The sequence below is a fragment of the Suricata suricatta genome, chromosome 8, assembly GCF_006229205.1.
Source record: "Suricata suricatta isolate VVHF042 chromosome 8, meerkat_22Aug2017_6uvM2_HiC, whole genome shotgun sequence".
NCBI lineage: Eukaryota > Metazoa > Chordata > Mammalia > Carnivora > Herpestidae > Suricata > Suricata suricatta.
The window spans coordinates 28,805,480-28,826,022 of record NC_043707.1 but is presented as its reverse complement, the minus strand read 5'-3'; the positions used below and the strand labels follow the sequence as shown (position 1 = coordinate 28,826,022).

The 20,543-nt window shown below is 42.6% G+C and overlaps 1 protein-coding gene across 1 annotated transcript in view; it reads right to left on the bottom strand.

Moving 5' to 3' along the window:
- Positions 1-20,543, bottom strand: part of BAZ1B (bromodomain adjacent to zinc finger domain 1B) — a 72,517-nt gene that overhangs the window by 1,128 nt on the left and 50,846 nt on the right. Inside the window, exons 12-18 of the mRNA XM_029945724.1 lie at positions 19,978-20,076; positions 16,992-17,169; positions 14,917-15,099; positions 6,856-7,003; positions 5,644-5,791; positions 3,306-3,421; positions 739-884 (exon numbers count right to left, since the gene is read on the bottom strand). Of these exons, the coding sequence (XP_029801584.1) occupies positions 739-884; positions 3,306-3,421; positions 5,644-5,791; positions 6,856-7,003; positions 14,917-15,099; positions 16,992-17,169; positions 19,978-20,076 (1,018 nt within the window). The remainder of the gene's footprint in view (positions 1-738; positions 885-3,305; positions 3,422-5,643; positions 5,792-6,855; positions 7,004-14,916; positions 15,100-16,991; positions 17,170-19,977; positions 20,077-20,543) is intronic.

The following is a 20,543-nucleotide window of genomic DNA, read 5'->3' as shown; positions in this document are numbered from 1 at the left end:
GGGGAGGGGGGGGGGGGGGGGATTTGAGGGAAGAAAAGTGAGAGGCACGACTCCTTTCCTGGGCTCTCCTGCTGCAGGCATGTGGGAGCCAAGTGGCTGAGGAGGAAAGGGTGGGCGTCCCCTCCAGGGAGCCATCACTGCTGTGGCTGATAGTGGTCAGAGCCACAGGCTCGAAGAGTTAGCTAGGGTTGGGCCAGCAGAAGGATCTCATGATGCCCTCAACTAGCCCCGAACTCTGACGTGCTCTGTCAGAATAAGTTAATTTTCAAGAGCCTCTTTATTGTTCTTTAAAGCTCAAGTGAAATCTGAAGTAAAACCACTAAACTTAACACTGGTCAGGGGAGCAGAGGGGAGGGTAACGCCCCTCCCACAACAACTGTCGGCAAAAGACTCAGGAGTGAGTGAGGCTCCAACATTGCTGACATTCCCACAATGGAGACCCAGCCCCTCTGAGCCACTAGACACATGGATACTATTTTAAAATCCCTAACAAGTCGCGGGCTGCCTATTAAGTCGGGAGACGAGATTTGCAGGCTACAGCAGGGGAATGCCGAACATAGCTGTTCCCGGAGGGCCTGCTGCCTCCGGCCCACCCATCTGCTACATGCGGCAGCCTCCAAAGTTGGGGGTGGGGGGCCTGGGGGGAGGCTTCCACCTGTTGCCTGATGGATCCCCAACACTGGGGTGGGGGGGCGGGGCGGGAAGCAAGCGTTAGAGGGAAGGGGAGAAACTGCTTACCAGCTCTTCCACCTCAGCGTCGTCCACAGGTGGTGCCTTCGGCCGAGACTTCCTGGCAGGATGAGGCTTCTTGCCTGGCCGTCGTCCTGGCCTCGCTGCAGGAGGGACGACACCATGCTTGCCCCGGACAGTCTTCCGAGGCCTCACTGAAACAAAAAACATGGATTCGAGGTTGAACAGCTGAGGATGAAGGGGGCACATCCATGGAATGGGAAGAGCACCCAGTTGCAAAGCAATGGCTCCTGTGGTCATAAGGCGCTCTTGCTGTTTCTCTCTTGCTTTACCGAATAGGACACTTTAAAGGTAGAGAAGTAGATGAACAGATACCTTTCATCAACTTTCAAAGACCTTCTAAGAGTCTCTTCAGAAGGCCAGTTCCTTCAGAACGGCTTTCTCTGTCCCGCTGTTCACAGACACTCCTGGGAACGAAGTCAGTGGTTCACTGACTCACCCAGGAGGAGAGGCCGCCTGCTAACAGGTCTGCCCCGAATTCCCACAGCCCCAGCTCAGCCTGTGAACCTATGTCCTTACGTGGGAGGGGGAACCTGGCTGTAAGACACTTCCTAGCTCCCCGAGGAATCCTACACTCACCACCACAACTTTCTCAGAGAAAAGCAGATACCTACGCGAAGTCTCCCTCATCGAATCCAATTTCTGGCTCGTCCTACTACCACTTTCTTGCATTTTTGAAAACCACAGACAGTGGACCAGGCCACTTCCATAAAAGCCTTTACCCACAACCCCCAAAGGAACAATAAAGAATACAAAGAACCCCAAGATGACCTGTATCTCAGGTTTACAACAGGTGCTCAATGTCGAACAAAACCAACATTTCTTAATACGTCTTAAGAGAACGATGCTCCATAAGGATTGGCTCAAAGCATCTCCACTAAACACATTTTCCCTTGAAAGTAGGGAGGTGACATCTGGACAGAGACAGGGGTATGCAGAGTCACTGTATGGACTCTGATAACCCTTCATCAGCTATTTTAAGGTCTCTAAGCTCAAGACCAAGCTTGAAAGAGAGAATTAGAAACTGACACCAAGGATGAAACCCAAAATGCTAGAGATAGCCACCAACCAAGGGCCTTGCGCTGTACTAGGGAACACATCTTTGGTGGCTTAGACGGTGCAGCAGACAAAGGATTCTGAAGTATATTAACACTTCCTAGACCCTTTAGGCAGACAAGACCCTAGAAATCTGGTGAGAGAACAATTCCTTGGAAAGAGAACTCACAAGTGAAAGCATCTACTACTCTGAAAACAAACACAACGAGTACACAGTTACTAAATTCAGAATCTATTCCCAGACAACCGTGCATCTGAACTGCACTCTCTGGCCAGCAGATGAAGTCTCTTCCTCTAAGGGGCTGTGTCTCCTTACCCTGGATAACTGGAAAATTATGCCTAGGGAACAAACAAAAAGACCCTATAGCAGTGAGAAATTAACAGGTCCCAAATTAGAGCCCTGCAGGACTGGAAAGATGGGGGCAGGAAGGCATACCCAAAACTCTCCGGTTTTAGCAGCACCACCGCTGCTAAAGATTGGTCACACCAAACAGCTTCTCAGACTCTATTGAGATGTGCTGTGATCTTGGAAACTGTATCATCTCTTCAAAAGCTCATCAAAATCTTGACTCGTGGTCTTTTCTACAAACCTATAAGGAAGGGTATATTCTGCAAAGGAGAAGGCTGGTAAAAGGCTAGACTGCAGGACTTTAGGTTTAATTATGAAAAGGACTCATGAAAAATGACCATCACAGAGTGAGGGAGTCAATGAAGTTAGGTGTACATGAGGAGCCCTCCCCACCCCTGGCTCCTGCTGCATCTAGTGAGAAACAGATCTAAACCTTCCAAACAACAACCCTAAGCCATGAGAAAACAAGTCTTCTCTCTCTTTTAATATTTGTAATTTTTAAAAATATTTGTTTTATTTTTGAGAGGAAGAGACAGAGAGGGAGACACAGAATCCGAAGCAAGCTCCAGCTCTGAGCTGTCAGCACAGAGCCTGACACGGGGCTCAAACTCACGAATTGCGAGATCATGACCTGAGCCGAAGTCAGACGCTTAACCAACTGAGCCATCCAGGCGCCCCAAGTCTTCTCTTTTTCAAACTAATGAACTTATAGACCTCTGTATCACATAAGCGAGAGAAAATCACTGTAACTAGAAAAAGAATCCCTTCTCTAAGAGCAACACTGCACCAGAGGCCAAAACCATTAAGAGACAACAATGGGCCTAGGCCTTCCTCACTACTGTCCACACTGTCCCCACACACTAAGAGGTGTGAACCAGCAGACTCGTCATTAACACACTTGGGGCTCGAATTCCACTCAGTCTTGGACCAACTGGAACTATCACAGGGCTGATCCAACACCCCACTAGGAAAGTGGTTAAATGGCATCTTGAAAACCCATGTGAAACCAAAGTAGTGGAGTCACCCCACAGTCACGGCACGTGAGAGAAAGGTGGCCTGACAGCAACACTGAGTGTGTACCTACTGCCAACGCTGTAACTGTCAGCCTGGAAACCGTGAGGTCAACTACGAAGGCAAACTGAATACTTACATCGTAAACCAGCCACCTCATAATCTTCTTCTTCCTCCTCTTCCTCCTCCTCCTCCTCCTCTTCATTGCTCTCATCATCTTCACTGTCCTCAGAGGCAGACTCTTCAGTGTAATTCCTGTGGGGAGGGGAAAACATGTAGGAAGGAACATGGTCTGAGGCCTGAGTTCTCCTGAGAAAGGATGAATTCCCACACCCTGCAGCTTTCTCCTTTTCACCGACTGGGCAGGGTTGATGACAAGGCCAGGACATGGGAAACACAATGAGAGCCTAAGCTTCAACGGCATACCTCCCCCAACCAGGCCATAAATGCTTTGGATGAGACACCAATGACAACAGAAATCAAGACCAAAATACAACCCCACCTCTCCTCACATAAAATACAAAAACCTATTCCTTTTGTCTCGCAGAATCAGCCAAATAATGTAACATTTCAAATATGTTATGTCCCAACCTTGGGGCGGACTGAACGAACCAAAAGACCGGACAGGTGTCACTCCACCTTGAGAGCCCCCTTCCAGGAGTGGGACAGCTTGCAGATGACCACGACATCAAAGCAATGCTAATCCTGGCTCCGGACAGCTGGTCCAAAGCCCCGCTGTTTCAGAGGAGTGTGCCTTACTCGGCTCTAAGTGCGGCTGGAGCGGAGCGAGAAATAACTGAGTAACACTGTCAGATGGGGTCAGGATCAAACAGCTCTGCCCTTTCAGAGACCAAGCCAGAATGCCTAGAAGCTGTCCCTTCACAACTTCCCACTGCAATGTGGAAAACAACAGTATTAACTTGGCCAGTACTGAGGCAGCTCCTCTTTACAAGGCCCCTGCGCTTGGCCTTGTGGGGATCAGGGTGGTGAACAAAGTACCACCCCCACTCCCAGGGCGCCAACAATCTCATGGAAGACAGACAGTCATGTGTAAGCCTCACCATGGAGGCAAGATGCACAAAAATCTGCGAGACTGCATGCTCAGTTGGAACGCAGAGGAGGAACAACTAATTTTAAGAATATAAAAACACTTCAAAAAAAACAGTGAAATTTTAGGTAGGCCGTAGGCCAACCCTCAGTTCTGGGGAGGGGGAATATTCCCAGTTAGGAGGAAAGCACAAGAGGCAAGGCTACCCGATGAACAGTCTGCAGCAAGGGCATAAAATGGGAATAGGGCTCATAAAAATATAGACTTGGCACCTGAGTGGCTAGTCGGTTAAGCATCTGGCTTCAGCTCAGGTCATGATCTTGCAGTTTGTGGGTTTGAGCCCCTCGTCGTGCTCTGTGCTGACAGCTAGCTCAGAGCCTGGAGCCTGCTTCAGATTCTGTGTCTCCCTCTCTCTCTGACCCTCCCCTGCTCACACTGTCTCTGCCTCTCAAAAATAAATAAAAACCTTTTAAAAAAATTATTTTTTAAACAGAGACCGGGACACTAGGTGGCTCAGTCAGTTAAGTGTCCAACTCTTGGTTTCAGTTCAAGTCATTATCTCACAGTTTCATGAGTTTGAGCCCTGCATTGAGCTCTGTGCTGACAGTTTGGAGTCTGCTTGGGATTCTCTCTCCCTTTTTCTCTCTGCCCCTGCCCGGTCTCTCTCAAAATAAATAAACAAACAACAACAACAACAACCAAAAAGACTAGTATTGTATATCAATCTCAAAAATTAGGCCAAGGAGTTTGGACTGTATTCTAAAGGCAATGGAACAAAGTTTTGAAACAGGATGGTAACACGAACAGATCTCTGCCTTATGTAAACTGTTCTGGATCACCACAAGTGTTGAGCAAATAAGAGGGGGGGAAAGACAGGAGGTAAAGAGTTGAGAAGCCACTGAAGGAGCCTAGATGAGAGATGTAGGACAGCCAAATGACATCAGGGACCACGGAGAGTACACAGCAGATGACTGATTTGTAAGATGTCTAGACACCTGGACAATGCGCATGGAAGCTGAAAGAGAGGAAGTCGTCCAAGTTGACAGCAGAGTTGTAATCATGACAGGGAAGGAAAACAACAGGTATGCGTATGGAAGGTCAGGAGTTTTGGGAGTTTTAGCAGTGAGTGGTTGCAAAAATTATCACAAATTAAGAAGTGGGCCAAGTGGAAGTAAAAGGCAAAGGGAGACATTCTGCTATTTGAGAAAAAGGTAGGCTCAAAAAGATAGGTCTCACAGTGAAGATGAGAAATGTCAACACTAAGCTGAAGTGAAATCAGAGCCCTCTGAGCTCTTACTCTAATACCTTACTTGATAAGGCTCCATACGCAAAAGATGAACTTAAAGCTCTTAGAATAATTCAGATTGAATAACTAAAGCTTAATTATAAATCAGCCATTTCGTCTGTTTTTAAAAGAAGAAATTCTCACCTGCCACGGGAGTTGCGCCTGGCAGTAGCAGGCTGGCAAGCAGGGCACTGCCACTCACCATCTGGCACCTCATAGAGGGCTGGCCTCAGACAAAACAGGTGGAAGGCTTTGTTACATTCATCACACAAGATCAGTTTGTCATCCTCACCTGCAAGGAGATAAACTTGTAGAGCACGGTCGGGAGCACGGCAACGGTCAGCAAGCTGTAACAAAGAGCCACTTACCCTCCACTAACACCATGGGGGAGCAAACAATCTAGCAAAGTGTTGTCCCATTTATTTAAAACAAAACAAAACAAAACACAGTCATTTCTGAGAAGAAATGAAGCTTAAACTAGACTGCTGGTAATTTAATAAGACTCAGGTCTTCTGACTTCTATCCCCAAATCTCTGCCTAAGGGAGGACAATTAAAACACTGGCTAGGTAGCAAAAATACCGAGTCCTAGCAGGAAATGTCGCTGCACCTCTCCCACTAAGAAAGGAATTCCCCATGAAATATTAACATTTCCTGCCCATCCTCTTCCTCGACACCCTCCCCTAGGCTTCCTAACTCCTATCTGATATGGTTCTCTTAAAACACTCAGTTTCAAATTACATGAAATCAACCTGACATGGTCACTTCCCTCTACAATGTTCATTCTAAAACAGTGTTTAGAGCAACTGCTATGTTTTAGGCAGGATCTTTTCACCCTTGGGAATTAAATCCTAACCTAGTTCACAAAATAACTTTAGCCACTGAGAAGTCAATCACTTGAAGGCTATTAGTCATTATGTTCCTTTTACACGGGCTCTGAAAGCTAAGAGCATTAGAGTCCCAAATGCCTTGCTCTGTAAAACTCAGTGGCAGCTGGCCCAAATTGGAGTGTTCTTCCTGACGCACAAATACTGCCCTCTGCTGGTAGAACATCTTACTTCATGGGTGACTGAAAACGCAGATTTAAATTTTTAGGTTAATTTTGTTCCTTGTAGAAAATTTAAAGATTGGCAAGATAAGATGCTCTTATATTCAAAACTGAGGAGCAAAGGGCTTGCTCTGATTTGCTGTCATGTAACTTCAAATAGCAGCATTTTACACACCTCTAGAAGGTGGCAAAATCTGCCCCACTACACTTGAAGGCTGTGTGCACAGAATTCTTCGGGGGAGGAAATTTCTTTGGAATGGAAGCCCCAGTCCCTATTACACTTGAACATGCAACACTGATTTAAATATACCTTTTTTCCGACAAACTTTGCATCTAGCATTTTCTGCTGACATATCCCACTTAATACAGGCATCAAGCATCCCAAGTAGAACATGCATTCTGGAAAAAGTCTGAGCTTCACGGATTGCTGTTTTCCATTTCTCCAGAGCAGATGCAACCTAAACAGAGACCACACCAGGTCAGCGCTGCTGCAATGGCCTCAAGGACACAACATGCAGACTGCTGGCGAAATACTGCCGGAGAGCATGAACTGGGACCATCAGGAACAGATGGAGGGGTGAGAGAACGCTGGGTACATTTACCTCCTGGAGCTTTTCCAGTCTCATCCATTTATCTTATAGAAGAAATCAAGGCACTGAAGAGTGAAAAAACTTGCCAAAGGTTACTTAAAGAATTAAGGCAGAGGCTGGAGGTGTGGTACTGACCAGAGTCCCATCTCTTCCAGTGAAATCCACTTAAAGATTCAGTAGCATTTAAAAGCAGGAACACTTGTGTACATGCTAAGTGTGCGACAATGTCACGTAACAACTGCAACTCTGGTCAAAATGATTGATTTCTGTGTTACATGCCACAACCCGAGATTACAGGGCCTGGAAGTTACAGTAAATATTCTCCATAAAGCATTCTACAACACTTAAAGAATATTTTAATTTTTTTTAAATGTTTACTCACTTCTGAGAGAGTGCAAGCAGAGGAGGGACAGAGAGAGGAGATACAGAATCCGAAGCAGGCTCAAGGTTCTGAGCTGTCAGCACGGAGCCCAACGGGGGACCAACCCACAAACAGATCATGACCTGAGCCGAGTCAGCTGCTTAACTGACGGAGCCACCCAGGCACCCCAACACTTAAAAACACTAAGTACTGATCTGAAGTATTCCTCTTGATTTTGTCACCAACTTGAGAGGCCTAGGGCTCAGGCTCACTTCTTTCTGGGCAGTTATTCTCAGAATAGTAAGCACTGCCTCTTCCCATCCTCAGAAAATGCAAATTAATTCAGAATAAGCCAGGGAAAACACAGTTGGGGGTCGGGGGGGCATAAAAAAACTTTCTTGGACAGAAGTACGTGAGTGGCTCAGTCAGTTAAGTGTCCAACTCTTTTTTTTTAACTTTTTTTTTTTAATGTTTTTTATTTATTTTTGAGAGACAGAGAGAGACAGTGTGAGCAGGGGAGGGTGAGAGAGAGAGGGAGACACAGAATCCAAAGCAGGATCCAGGCTCTGAGCTGTCAGCACAGAGGCTCAAACCCACGAACTGTGAGATCATGACCTGAGCCGAAGCTGGACGATTAACCGACTGAGCCACCCAGGCGCCCCAAGTGTCCAACTCTTGACTTGATTTCAGCTCAGATCATCTCAGGTTCATGAGATAGAGCCTGGCATTGGGCTCTGCACTGACAGAGTGGAGCCTGCGTGGGACCCTTGCTCTCCCTAGCACACACCCTCACTAGCATGCGTGTGTGCTCTCTCTCAAAATAAATGAACTTAAAAAAAATTTCAATGATAAACACAACCCTCTCTCCTATGAAATATACATACATTCGAAGGAAAAACAGAAATGCCATTCTAGGATAATTTCTTTATTGTATTACTGTTTTATTAGTCAAAAGGTATTTATGTCTTCAACACACTCCTGCCTAAACTGACTAAGTAAAAGCATCCGCGTAAACAAATGCCTCTAAAGGGATTATCATTCTCAGACAGTCAGAAAATACAGCAGAGATGGCCGAGGTAAAGCTTAGGTGCTACACCGGAAGCTTGGAGATTAGGTCATCCTACTGTCATTCAACCTGTAGGGATGGTATTGCTTAACCCAGCCAAGCCAGCCATAACTGAATTCAAGCTTAATGAGCAATGCCTACTGCTTTTACAATGGGGCTGCCAGGCCTAGCTGACTGACAATACCACCGATGTACACCTCTGCCCTGCCCCAGGCTAAGAGGTCTATTTTAAGTAATATAGTCTTTCTCTTAGAGGAAAGGCTAGTTATCCTGGAGGCCACAGGCTTTAAAATAGAGCAGCCAAGGGACAAAGACTGCTGAGCTACTTCTGAAGCTGTGGTGTGAGGTTTGAGAGTGGGGAACAAAGGCTGTCCTTTCTCTTTTTTATGGAAACAAAGAAACACAGAGAGCCCTGTGTGTATCAATTCATGAATAACAAGAATACTAATATAAACACAATGAAAAGTCTATTTAAGAAGCCACTAAAATTCTAGTAGAATCTGGCTCATTCCTTACTCCAACCTCCACTGCAGGTAATTTCAACATCTGCCTTCAAAATACAGCCCGATTTCTTTCCTTCCCTCCTCAGAGCTCCTCAGTAAAACGTGAAGTCCACAATCACAGCTTGCCTCGCTGGGTTGCTCCCATGATGCCATGGAGAGCTGACCTACGGTACACAGATTCTTGCAGCATGGTAACAACCCACATCCCTTCAATGGAATACAAATTTAAAAATTTTAGGTTAAGGGGTGCCTGAGTGGCTCAGTCGGTTAAGCAACTGACTTCGGCTCAGGTCATGATCTTGCAGTTTGAGAGGTTGAGCCTCGTGTTGCTCTCTGTGCTGAAAGCTCAAAGCCTGAAGCCTGCTTCAGATTCTGTATTCCTTGCTCTTTTGCCCCTTCCCCACTCACTTGCTCAAAAATAAATACACATTAAAAAAAGTTTTAGGTTTGGTCCTTAAAGAGAGTGCCCACATAGAACAGGCAGAAAATGGCTGAGATGGGCTTTGCTGTCCTCTAGTGGGCAGTCGGGACGCACAGGGGCGGTCAAGAAAAAGTCCTACCCGCAGACAGCATCGCTGTTTGCTCTTCCCTATGACTGACAAGACTGGAGCACTCAATAGCACACCTGGCCTCATTAAAATTTTTAAAAACTGGAAGGTCTTGGAAATAAGCTTACTTAACCTCATTTTAATACAGATTTGAGACATTTTATATGTTAACAGGTTCACCTTGTAAGGCAAACAATGGTTTTTCAAATATTTGCAGAGCTGTACAACTAACGACATTTGCATTTTAATTCTAGAACATCTGCATCGCCGTCCACTCCCCCCTCCAAGAACCCTTGCACCCACTAGTGGCCACTCTCCATCCTCCACTCTAACCTACCGCTTCCCCAGACCTAGGCAACCACTAATTTACTTTTTGGTCTAGAGATTTTCTAATGGACATTTCATACAACCGGCCTTTTGTGACTGTGACTGACTTCTACTGAGCATAATTTTTCTAGGTCCATCCGCTTCGTAGCATATAATAGTACTTCATTCCATTTTAACTGCTGAATAATATCTAATGAATGGATAAATCACATTTTGTTTATCCATTTGATATTCATCCACATCAGCTGATGAACATTTGGGGTGTTTCCATTTTGGAGTTATTATAAATAATCCTATGAACATTTGTGCACATTTGTATAACCTTCATTTACTATTTTTGCCCCAAGTCTCATAGCAATTTGAGGCCAGGTCTCCTTCACATTTCCAGATCCCCACTCTCAATGCTCTTGACATCACAGATACTGGATAATCACTAGCATCCTGTTAAACCCACTGAGTTATCCACTTAGACCAGTCTAGATTCCAAACAACCTCTAATTTTTAGGGCAAAACATCAGGCATTCAAGATTTGAAAGACCATCCTGTTCTCCTGTCATTGCAAAATCTTCCAAACAGTCCAGCACATTAAAATAAAAACCCCCCACCACAATGAAGACACGGGGTTTGTTGGGCTTTAAAAGACACTGTTTTCAAAAACAGATAAACAGTGGCAACAAAGTTTTGACATTCAGCCCTGGTGGTGTCCAGTAAATCCTCTCGTTCTTATACTGCTGCTGGGAGGCTAAACGTATTACTCTCATGAAAAATTCAAATTCTCTAGCATGTTTAAATAAAATTGGTCCCTAGGCAGAAGTGGATATAACATTATCAGAGGAAAGCCAGCTTACCTGCGAAGTCCCCACTAATCCCTTCACTAACAGTAAAAAGGCAATATCCTATCTTGGCTAGGATATGACAAGGCTTTCAGCCATATTCTTCCACAAAAGAACATTTAAAATGGAAAAACAGATAATCAAGTTTAGGGACAAATGCATCCAAAGTAAATAGAGAGCCTAAAAGAAACAAGGATTTTGCCAATTTTTACAAGTTCTTTCCCACTTAATGCAAAAAAACACGAACTAAACATTAAATATCTGAAATCGCCAACTATTACAAAAATGGATTTGAGAAGCAATCTACTTTTATAAGTAAGAAAACTGAAGCCCATATTAAAAACTGATATTAGCTCATGCAACCACCTAGTGCCAGCTGAAAAACCCTGGCCTGTGCTAAGTGGAAACCTTCAAAGCAAAGGGCAGTGGAAAATTTCAGAGCTGTGGCAAAGTTGACCTTTGGTTGGGAACTGGAGGCAGGGCATAATGCCATTTTAATGGAGAACATTGTTGAACTACTTAGTAGGCAACCTAATTGATTTTCCAAGAAACTCTTCCATGCTTTCCATTTGTGTACCATGTGTCTGGACCTCAAGGTTAAACCAGCAAAGCGCTCAGATTTTCCTCCCCAGTCAAGTTAAGAATGAAGTCTCATATGACAAGCTAAAAAGAGGTTACTTTGCTATGGGCAGGAATACTAAAAAAGACCTTTTAACAAGAATTCTATAGCTACTACTTCCCAATGAGAAGAAAATGTTACTGGCAAAGAAATGTCAAGGGAACATCACATCAAGAAAGAGACTCTTCTGGATAGAGTTAAAAACAAAGCCCACGCAGTACTCAGCAAGGCTAAAACTGAGGCCTAATGAGAAAAGACTTAGCAAAGGAGACTATGAACTACCTAACATCTCACACGTCTCCTAGAAGGCTACCTGGATGTGCCACCATCAAAAGGGATCAGAGAGAAGTGGGAAATAAATCCCAGGAAGACATGCACATGTGTGGGGTCTCCGGATTAACATCATGAATTAACAGTTAAACCTTTATTGGGGCGCCTGTGCGGCTCAGTCTGTTAAGCATCTAACTTGAGCTCAGGTCAAGATCTCACGGTTCGTGGGTCTGAGCCCCGCATCTGCCTCTGTGCTGACACCTCAGAGCCTGAAGCCTGCTTCAGATTCTGTGTCTCCCTCTCTCTCTGCCCCTCCCCTGGTGGGTGTGCACGCACGCTCTCTATCAAAAATAAAAGCATTAAAAAAAATAGTTAAACCTTTATCTGACTGAATCTTAGTTCTCTGTTCTGCTTACCTCCCACCCAAAAGCTTCATCATGTTTCACCCTTGGGCTCTGAAAGAAATGAGGAGTAACATGGCAACACCGTACAAATACCTGAGGAGCTCTAGAGGGAACTCGTTCTGTTCTGTGTCAATTCAGAGGGGAAACAAGGACCAGCTATCCGTGAGGAAAAGGCCACTGTCCGCGCAATCTAACGAAGCCTATGCGCCCTTCCAGGGCTGGATTAACTCCTATTTATTCTTCAAAACCCAGCTGCCGTGGCCTCTCCTCCTGCCCCACTATGCCCTAGGTCCCCTCACAGGCAGGCTCCTGCACGAAGTAAATTCCCGCTGTGTGACCCATTTGGGGCCCAGGTTGATTTTAATTTAGTTGAGGATACGGTCCCTCTGGCTTCTACTCCTCATCATGACCTCCAGACTTCCCGCAGGACTGGCACATGACAAGCCTTTACCAGGTGTTTGTGAATAGAAGGAAATGAGGGAGTGGAGAGAGAGAAATCAAAAACAGGGAAAAGTATTCTGTGGGATAATGCCTGGGACCTCTCCCTTCATGTAGTGTTTTCAAATTCTTTTCCTCCTACGTAATCTTAAGTAGAAATCTAGTAGAACAGAAAAAAATGGAATTATTCCAATAAAGAAAAACCAAAGAGAATATAAGATTCATCTCACTAAGGGAATTAAGATGCTGACAAAATGGCATCACGTGGATCTACACGAACTGAAAGAAAAGAGACAGAGAATATGTTGAGAGGTAAAAATTGCAGAACATTATGCAGAGGACTCCATTCTATACAATTCCCATGAAACTATCTTCATATGTATACATAAAACACACCCAAGTATTAAAGAGTGATATTCCTGGGGAGCAAAACTAGGAGAATGGTTTCATATTTTACGTATCTAACACTAGATTTACTTACAATGACATATTACTTTTAAAACTTAAATACAAATAACTGGGTATCCACATGCAAAAAACTGAGGTTAGATCTTTACAAAAATTAACTCAATATGGATCAAACATTTATTTCTTTTATTTTTTATTTTTTTCAAAGAGAGAGCACAAGCCAGGGAGGGACAGAGAGCCAGGGAGAGAAAAACCCCAAGCAGGCTCCACACTGTCAGCACAAAGCCCGATGTGGGGTTCAAACCCATGAACCATGAGATCATGACCTGAGCTGAAAACAAGAGTCGGACACTTAACTGACTGAGCCCCCCAGGTGCCCCTGGATCAAAGATTTAAATGTAAAACCTCAAATTCTAAAACCTAGAGAAGAAAACAGAGGGGAAGGACACTGGATTTGTGACACTGGATTTGGCAATAATTTCCTGGACATGACATCAAAAGCAGAAGCAGGAAAAGAAAAAATAGGTAAAGTGAACTTCATCAAACTTAAAACTTTATGCATCAAAGGATATCACCAAAAGAAGTAAAAGGCAGCTCACAGGATGCGAGAATATATTAGCAAATCACACATGTGATAGAGGATTAATACCCAAAACATATAAAGAACCTACGTAATTCAACAACGAAAAACATACAACCCAATTAAAAAGCAGGCAAAGGACTCAAAGCGACATTTCCCCCAAGAAGACAAACGGCCAACGAGCACATTGCTCAACAACACTAATCATTAGGGAAATGCAAATCAAACCCACAAGAGATCACTTCACACCCACCAGGATGACTGCAACCACAGAAACAGAAAATAACAAGTGTTGGCAAGAATATGGAGAAATCAGATCCCTTGTGCACTGCTGATGGGCATGTAAAATGGTGCAGCCGCTATGGAAAACATGGCCATTCTAGAAAAAATTAAACCAAATTACTATATGATGTAGCAATTCTACTTTTAGGTACACAGCCAAAAGAAATGATAGCAAGAACCCGAACAGACAGTGGTAACCCGTGTTCACAGAAACATTCCTGGATGTGAGGGCCACCGGCTGTGGTATCAGTCTTGCCCGTTTCTCCAGGATGGATCTGGCACATGTGGCTGGCTACCTGAGTGTCTCCTTCCTCCCTCACTGTGCAGCCCTCCTGAACCTTCCCCCAAAGGGCAGGACCATTCTTCAGTCAAGGTTATACAGCGGCACTCCCTTGCTACAGGCTGCCAGAAAGTTCTCAAGGTCCACAGCAGCATCACCCAAAAGAGCCAAAAGGTCGAAGTAACCCAAGTATACACAGGTGGATGAATACAGAATACGGCACATACACAGAATGGAGTATTACTCAGTCTTAAAAGGGAAATCCTGGCACGTAATATAACAGATGAGCTTTGAAGACATTGTGCTAAGTTAAATAAACCAGTCACAAAAGGATAAATAGCGTGATTCCACTTCTCTGTAACAGTACGCAGACTAGTCGAATTCATAGACACAGAAAGAAAGAGGTGGTTGCCAGGGACCGAGGGGAGTGAAATTGGCAGCTCAGTCTTTCAGAGGCAAAGTCCGCTTGCGAAGGTAAAAAGGTTCTGGAGATGGATAGGGGCGACGGTTACACAACTTATGCATGTACCCAGTCACACAACTGACACAGAACGCAGAAATGGCTAAAATGACTAACTGGTCATTATGAGTATTTTACCAATTTTAAAAACTTAAAAACTGCTACCACCTTTTAAAAAGAAATCCGCTCTGGTAAAAGGGGCTGGGAGCACTCTGAGCCATTATCCAGCTGTGCTCCACACATCAATCTGAAAACCACAGAATTTTGAGAAAGTGATAAAAATGGACCAATGGCGGAGCAGGGACTAGTGCTTACAGAAGGTAAAAGCATAGGGTTAGACCATCTGAAAACGAGACTACACTCTTCTACAGTCATGAAACTGCATCTTCGTGAACAAAATACCTTTGCTTCCTCTGCCATTTTCTTCTCTTCATCCACCTCTTCTGTCTTTGCTGAATCGTCGCTTTGGAGTTTTCTTCTCTTTTGCTTGGGAGCCATGAAGCCTTGGAGAAACTTCTTTATGACGCTAGCTTGTAGGGCAATCACACACTCACCAAAATCCTTCAGTTTCTCTAATGAGATCACCTACAGGAAATGATGGAAACACCAGAATGAATGAAAGGCCAAGATTAAGGAGAGTATCCTCAACTAAATTAAAATCAACCTGGGTCCCAAATGGGTCACACAGCGGGAATTTACTTCGGTTCCTCAGTTCAGGGGATGGTTTATACATTTAAAAGCAGCTTACTACTTCCATTTCTCCAGCAAGAAGACCCACAGGATGCTGAAACTTGCTCGACTTAGGAAGTTAGGGAGCTCATTCATTCACTCAGCAACTGAGTACCTACTACGTACAAACTGCAGTCTGAAGGCAAAGAGAAACTGAGAAGGAAAACAAACATTTACTGACCCACTGGCTTACAAACTATAAGCCAGGTAAATATGCTTTCCATACATTTCCACCTAACCCTCTCATGTGTTTCCTGGATAAGGAAACAGAGGCTAAATCATTTTGATTCAAAGCATGTGCTTAAGTGAACACTACCTTCTCAATCACACAAAACATTTCAATTAGAGATACCATTTTAGATCAATTAGAGATACCATTTTAGAACAACAAAGATATAAAGATGAATGATGGCAACTCAATGTTAACAAGGTGTAAGCCTGGCTCTGGCACAAAGTAGGCAGTTAATATTTGCTAAATAAACACAAAAGTATATGTTGATGTTGAAACTGGCAAAATCCTTTAGGGTTGAAGAATTCTTTAAAAAATCATTATGAACAACAAAGATGTAGTTTAAATCCTTTTTCTCAGGAAATGTGCCACAAATTCATAAGCAGAAAAATTACAGACAGAAAAGGCTGGGGGTGCCTGGATGGCTCAGTTGGTGGGGCAGAAGACTCTGGATCTCAGGATCAGGGGTGTGAGCACCACACTGGGCATGGAGATTACTTAAAACGTAAATAAAGAGAAAGTTGCATATATATTTTACCAATTCTAATAGCAAAGACACAGAAATACAAAAGTCTGGCTGTAAGAGAGCTCCCCCATCAACTTCTTGGGTTATTATGTACCCCCAAAGTGACATAAAGACTGAAAACAACAAAATTAGGAAAAATGGGGAGAAAAGATGCAACTGCTCATAAAAATCACATGACTAATATACATATTATAATGCATACGTCTAATTTGAAAACACCCACAAACGTTAGTACCTTTGGAGTTATATGAACTTTTATTATTTAAAATCACTAAAAAGCCCTTTCCAACAACTGAGAGTATTTTCCAATCTTCTCTCCGGCTGTGGTATCTAAACCTACTTCACATGGAACATGGGGTCTCCTGAACCGGCTCATCCACAGCCCATCCGAGTCTTTTGGAGCAGTAAATGGCAAGGCTATAATCGGGCCTTGAAACGTATCCATTTACCAGCACGAGTGCTACCCAACATTAAGCAAACCCTACTGAGCCGATCAGTGTCAAGGATGGACAAATGGGGATACACAAACATGTTTCAGACTTTAAAGCTCAGGACCAATTATATGAGAATGTTAAATAATAGATACATTAAATAATGTTCCAGAACTGTGACTCCAAAACCAGTTTTCTATTCAACTTAATTGAAAAGCACTTTCTGGAGAGCCTGGCTCAGTTGGTGGAGTGTTTGACTCTTGGTCTCAGGGTTGTGGGTTCAAGCCCCACATTGGCTGTAGAGATTACTTAAAATAACATCTTAAAAAACAAAATAAAAGAACTCTTCTTAACAAAGGATCCAAGTGTACGATTAGATTTTTCCAGATATCAAAGGATAACTATCACATGTACATAGAGAATTTTTGGTTCCATAGGTCTTTCAGAACAAACCCACATGTGATTGCCCGGATCATCTGGGGAAGTCACGAACAGTATCAGGGCACAATTCCAAATTGAATTTCCATGAGTAACAGATTTCACTGGGTGTTTATATTCTTACCCGAGCTTCAAATTCTGATGTTTCTTCCACATAACCAAGTCCCCCCTTTTGTAACCTTGTTGCAACTTCAATGAGATCACTTCGAAGAAAGTTTAAAAGCTCCTGGTTGCCATCACAGGATTTTAGACCCAAATTTGGTTTCCGGGCCAGATGAATAGAATGAATAATGTCCTGGTACCTAGAAAAGTTGGGGTAGAAGGAAGGGAAAATAAAGGCACATTTCAAAATGGTCTATGAATTTCAATGACTTTGAATGGTAGGTCTCATTTCTATAAGACTTACTCAGACTTTTTTCATCTCTCCTTGGTGTTTCTTCAGATTCTTGCACAAATTTTCAAATCTTTTTGACTCATTTTAAAAACACCCTTCTTTTATTCTGTATCCAATAATTCCAGTATCTGAAGCACACTGCTTTCCCTGGCTCTCATTCACATTTCCTGGTCTGTATTTGGTTTTTTAATTTTTTTATCTTTTTACCCTGAGTTTCTTGGAAATTTCTTGGAATTTTTCTGTGGAAATTGAGGCCTGGGTTGAAGCTGTGTTGCTCCACAAAGAATGTGCACTTGCTCATGTCAGCTGCCAGTAATTGCTACCCACCTGAGAGAACTTTAAGTTACCTGCCTGGAATTCCTTACAACATAGGAAAAAAACATGAAACTGAGCAGAGACACTATAGAAGGACCTTCAAGTTCACTCTCACACTACAGATTAACCCCCTGAAGACCCAGCAACAGACTCTTCTCTATTGGCTTCTTACAACAAAATGAAAACTAAAGCTCAAGGTCATCTCCATTGAGTTCGACTCAGTTCCCATTTTGTTCATTCTAAGCACTTTTAATATTATTTTCCTCGGAATACAACCTTCAGTGTGTCCCACTGGTCTTGTTACAAAAGATTTTCCTTTCCTTGCTTTCTAGAATTCCCTTTTATTTTCTTCTTTGAAACGTTATCTAGGAATCTACTTATCTGTCAGTTAAGACCATTTTGGTCATCTTTAAAGAATTTATTTCTAAGTTTATCATAATCTGATCAGAGAATATATCTTGAAATTATTATTATTATTATTATTATTACTTTAATGTTTACTTTTGAGAGAGAGAGGAAGACACAGAACATAAGCAGGGAGGGGCAGAGAGGGAGACACAGAATTTGAGGCAGGCTCCAGGCTCCAAGCTGTCAGCAGACAGCCCGATGCGGGGCTCGAACCCACGAACTGCGAGATCATGACCTGAGCCAAAGTCAGATGCTTAAACAACTGAGCCACCCAGACGCCCCTTAAATCTGTTGAGATTGCTTTTGTGGCTGAGTATATGATTATCTTTTATACATGTGCAATGGATATAACAAAAAACTTTACTTCTCTGTTTCCAACTGGCCTGGTATCTACTGTTTTGTTTTTAAATTCCTTTTATATTGAGATGAATAATTGAGTGCACACCCTTTATATTCTCCATCACTTAACTTTCTTGTAAAGAACACATACATTTTTGTTTTATAAATTTGAACCTCAAATGGTTTGTGATACATTATCCCTATCCCCTGGGCCACGTAACTCAAATAACCACCACAAAGAGAAGAGATAAATTAGATTCAGAAAGATTACACAAATTCACAGAATCATATATAGCAAGGAAAACGATGGAGTTCAGCTATAAAAATCATAGATGGAACCTGAAACTAGTATGTTGTATATCAACTATATTTCATTTAAACACGATTTTTAGTAAAAGAATGCTAAGTAAAAAACATTAAATTTCAAAAACCATACGCTTGATAGTCTCTACAAAGTTCAAAATCAGCAAAACAAGATATGTGAGTTTTTTTAATGTAGTTTAAGTTATGTTTTTAATCCCAACTATCAAATACTTTAACCAAACAGAAGTAACGTCACAGAACTGTATTCCTTTGTGGTTCTATATATCGACATTTTCCCTTGCCTTTCTTAATTTGTCTAGTCATATCAATATTAAAACACCATGGTTCAAAATGCAATCTTAATTAATTTCTGCATTAAGTAGGAGACTAACACTAGCATCTGTACCCACCATCACTCACAAAAGTCTGGAGAAGTTGCCTATATGTACTGAATGATACATTCCTTTTCTCTTCAACCAAACCTAAATTAAACCATGAAAGCGTGCAGTCGATACTAAAGGCAGCCTTAAGCCAAAACTTTGCCCTGCCTTTGACAGGAACAATGGCTAGAGCAGAACGGACACTAGCAAATCTAAGATGTAGACAATTTTTGTTTCAAAGGGCTTTTTAAGACAGAATTCACATTAACATTAAACTCACCATTTTAAAGCATACACTTCCAGTGGGTTTTTAAAACTGTCAAAACTACCTAATTCAGAAACTTCCATCACCCCATGAAGAAATCCCACACCTGTGAGCAGTCACTTCCAACTTTCCCCTTCCCCGACCCCCTGAAAACCACCAATCTACTTTACGTCTCTATGGAGTTGCCTATTCTGAAAGCTGTACACAAACGGAATCCTAAAATATGTGGCTGTTTACCTAGCTTCTTTGACTCAACTTGTTTTTTAGTTTCAGCCATGTTGTAGCATGCACCGCTGCTCTGTTCGATGCCTACATTTTGTTTCCCCATCAGCTGATAGACATTTAGGTTGTTTGCATTTTTTGAATATTTTCAATATTGACAGAATACTTCTGAATGGCAACTGATGTGGCACTGCCCTTGCAAAGCTCCCTAACCACAATGAGGACCTCAGCTTGGTGCATGGCACGCATTATAATCAACAAATAACCCTGCTACCCTACATATATGTGGTTTAAAAGCAAGTTTTTCCAAATAAGCAGGAGTTAAGAAAATACTAAGCAACAAGAACATAGGAGGGTTGCAGACACTTATTTAAATTTAAAATGTACTTTAATAGCTTTTACAAATAAACAAACTAAGGAAAAGGCCCCCTAAGATATTTAAATGCTGAAGAGAAGATGTGAGGAGCAAGATGAAAATCCTTACCTCTTCTCCAGTCTCTCTTTGAGCTGACTTTCTCTTATTCCCTGAGGGTGAAGACAGTTTAGTAACTCATCCAGTTCCTTCTGACTATCACATAAAAACCTGGAAGGAGCAAAACAGACCTAGTAACTCTGAAAAACAATCAAATCCTAATAAAGAGATCTAGGGTTATTGGTGGGAGTCTGGAGAGAATTCCAAACTTGCTTACAAGTATAAGAAATAATATACTATATTTCCATGAGGTATAGTGTTAACTTTATCTTACAATATTGAAGCCAATGCTTCCTACTAAAATAGAGAAATTTTATAAAATTAATAAACACAACTGTCATACACCTTCAAAAGAGTAAGCTTATATATAAAAATAAAAAATAAAAAAGGTCATTAAACCAAAAACAGAGGCCAGATAGTTCATGCAATCACAAAATGAAAGGGACCCTCTCAAAACCTAGCTACCTGCCTGAAAGAGAACTGACATAATAGATTATTACTATGTATACAATATTTTATTCTTTAATTAATAAAGATGAAAATCCCAAATCTATTCCCAGATTGAAAAACACTTCCAG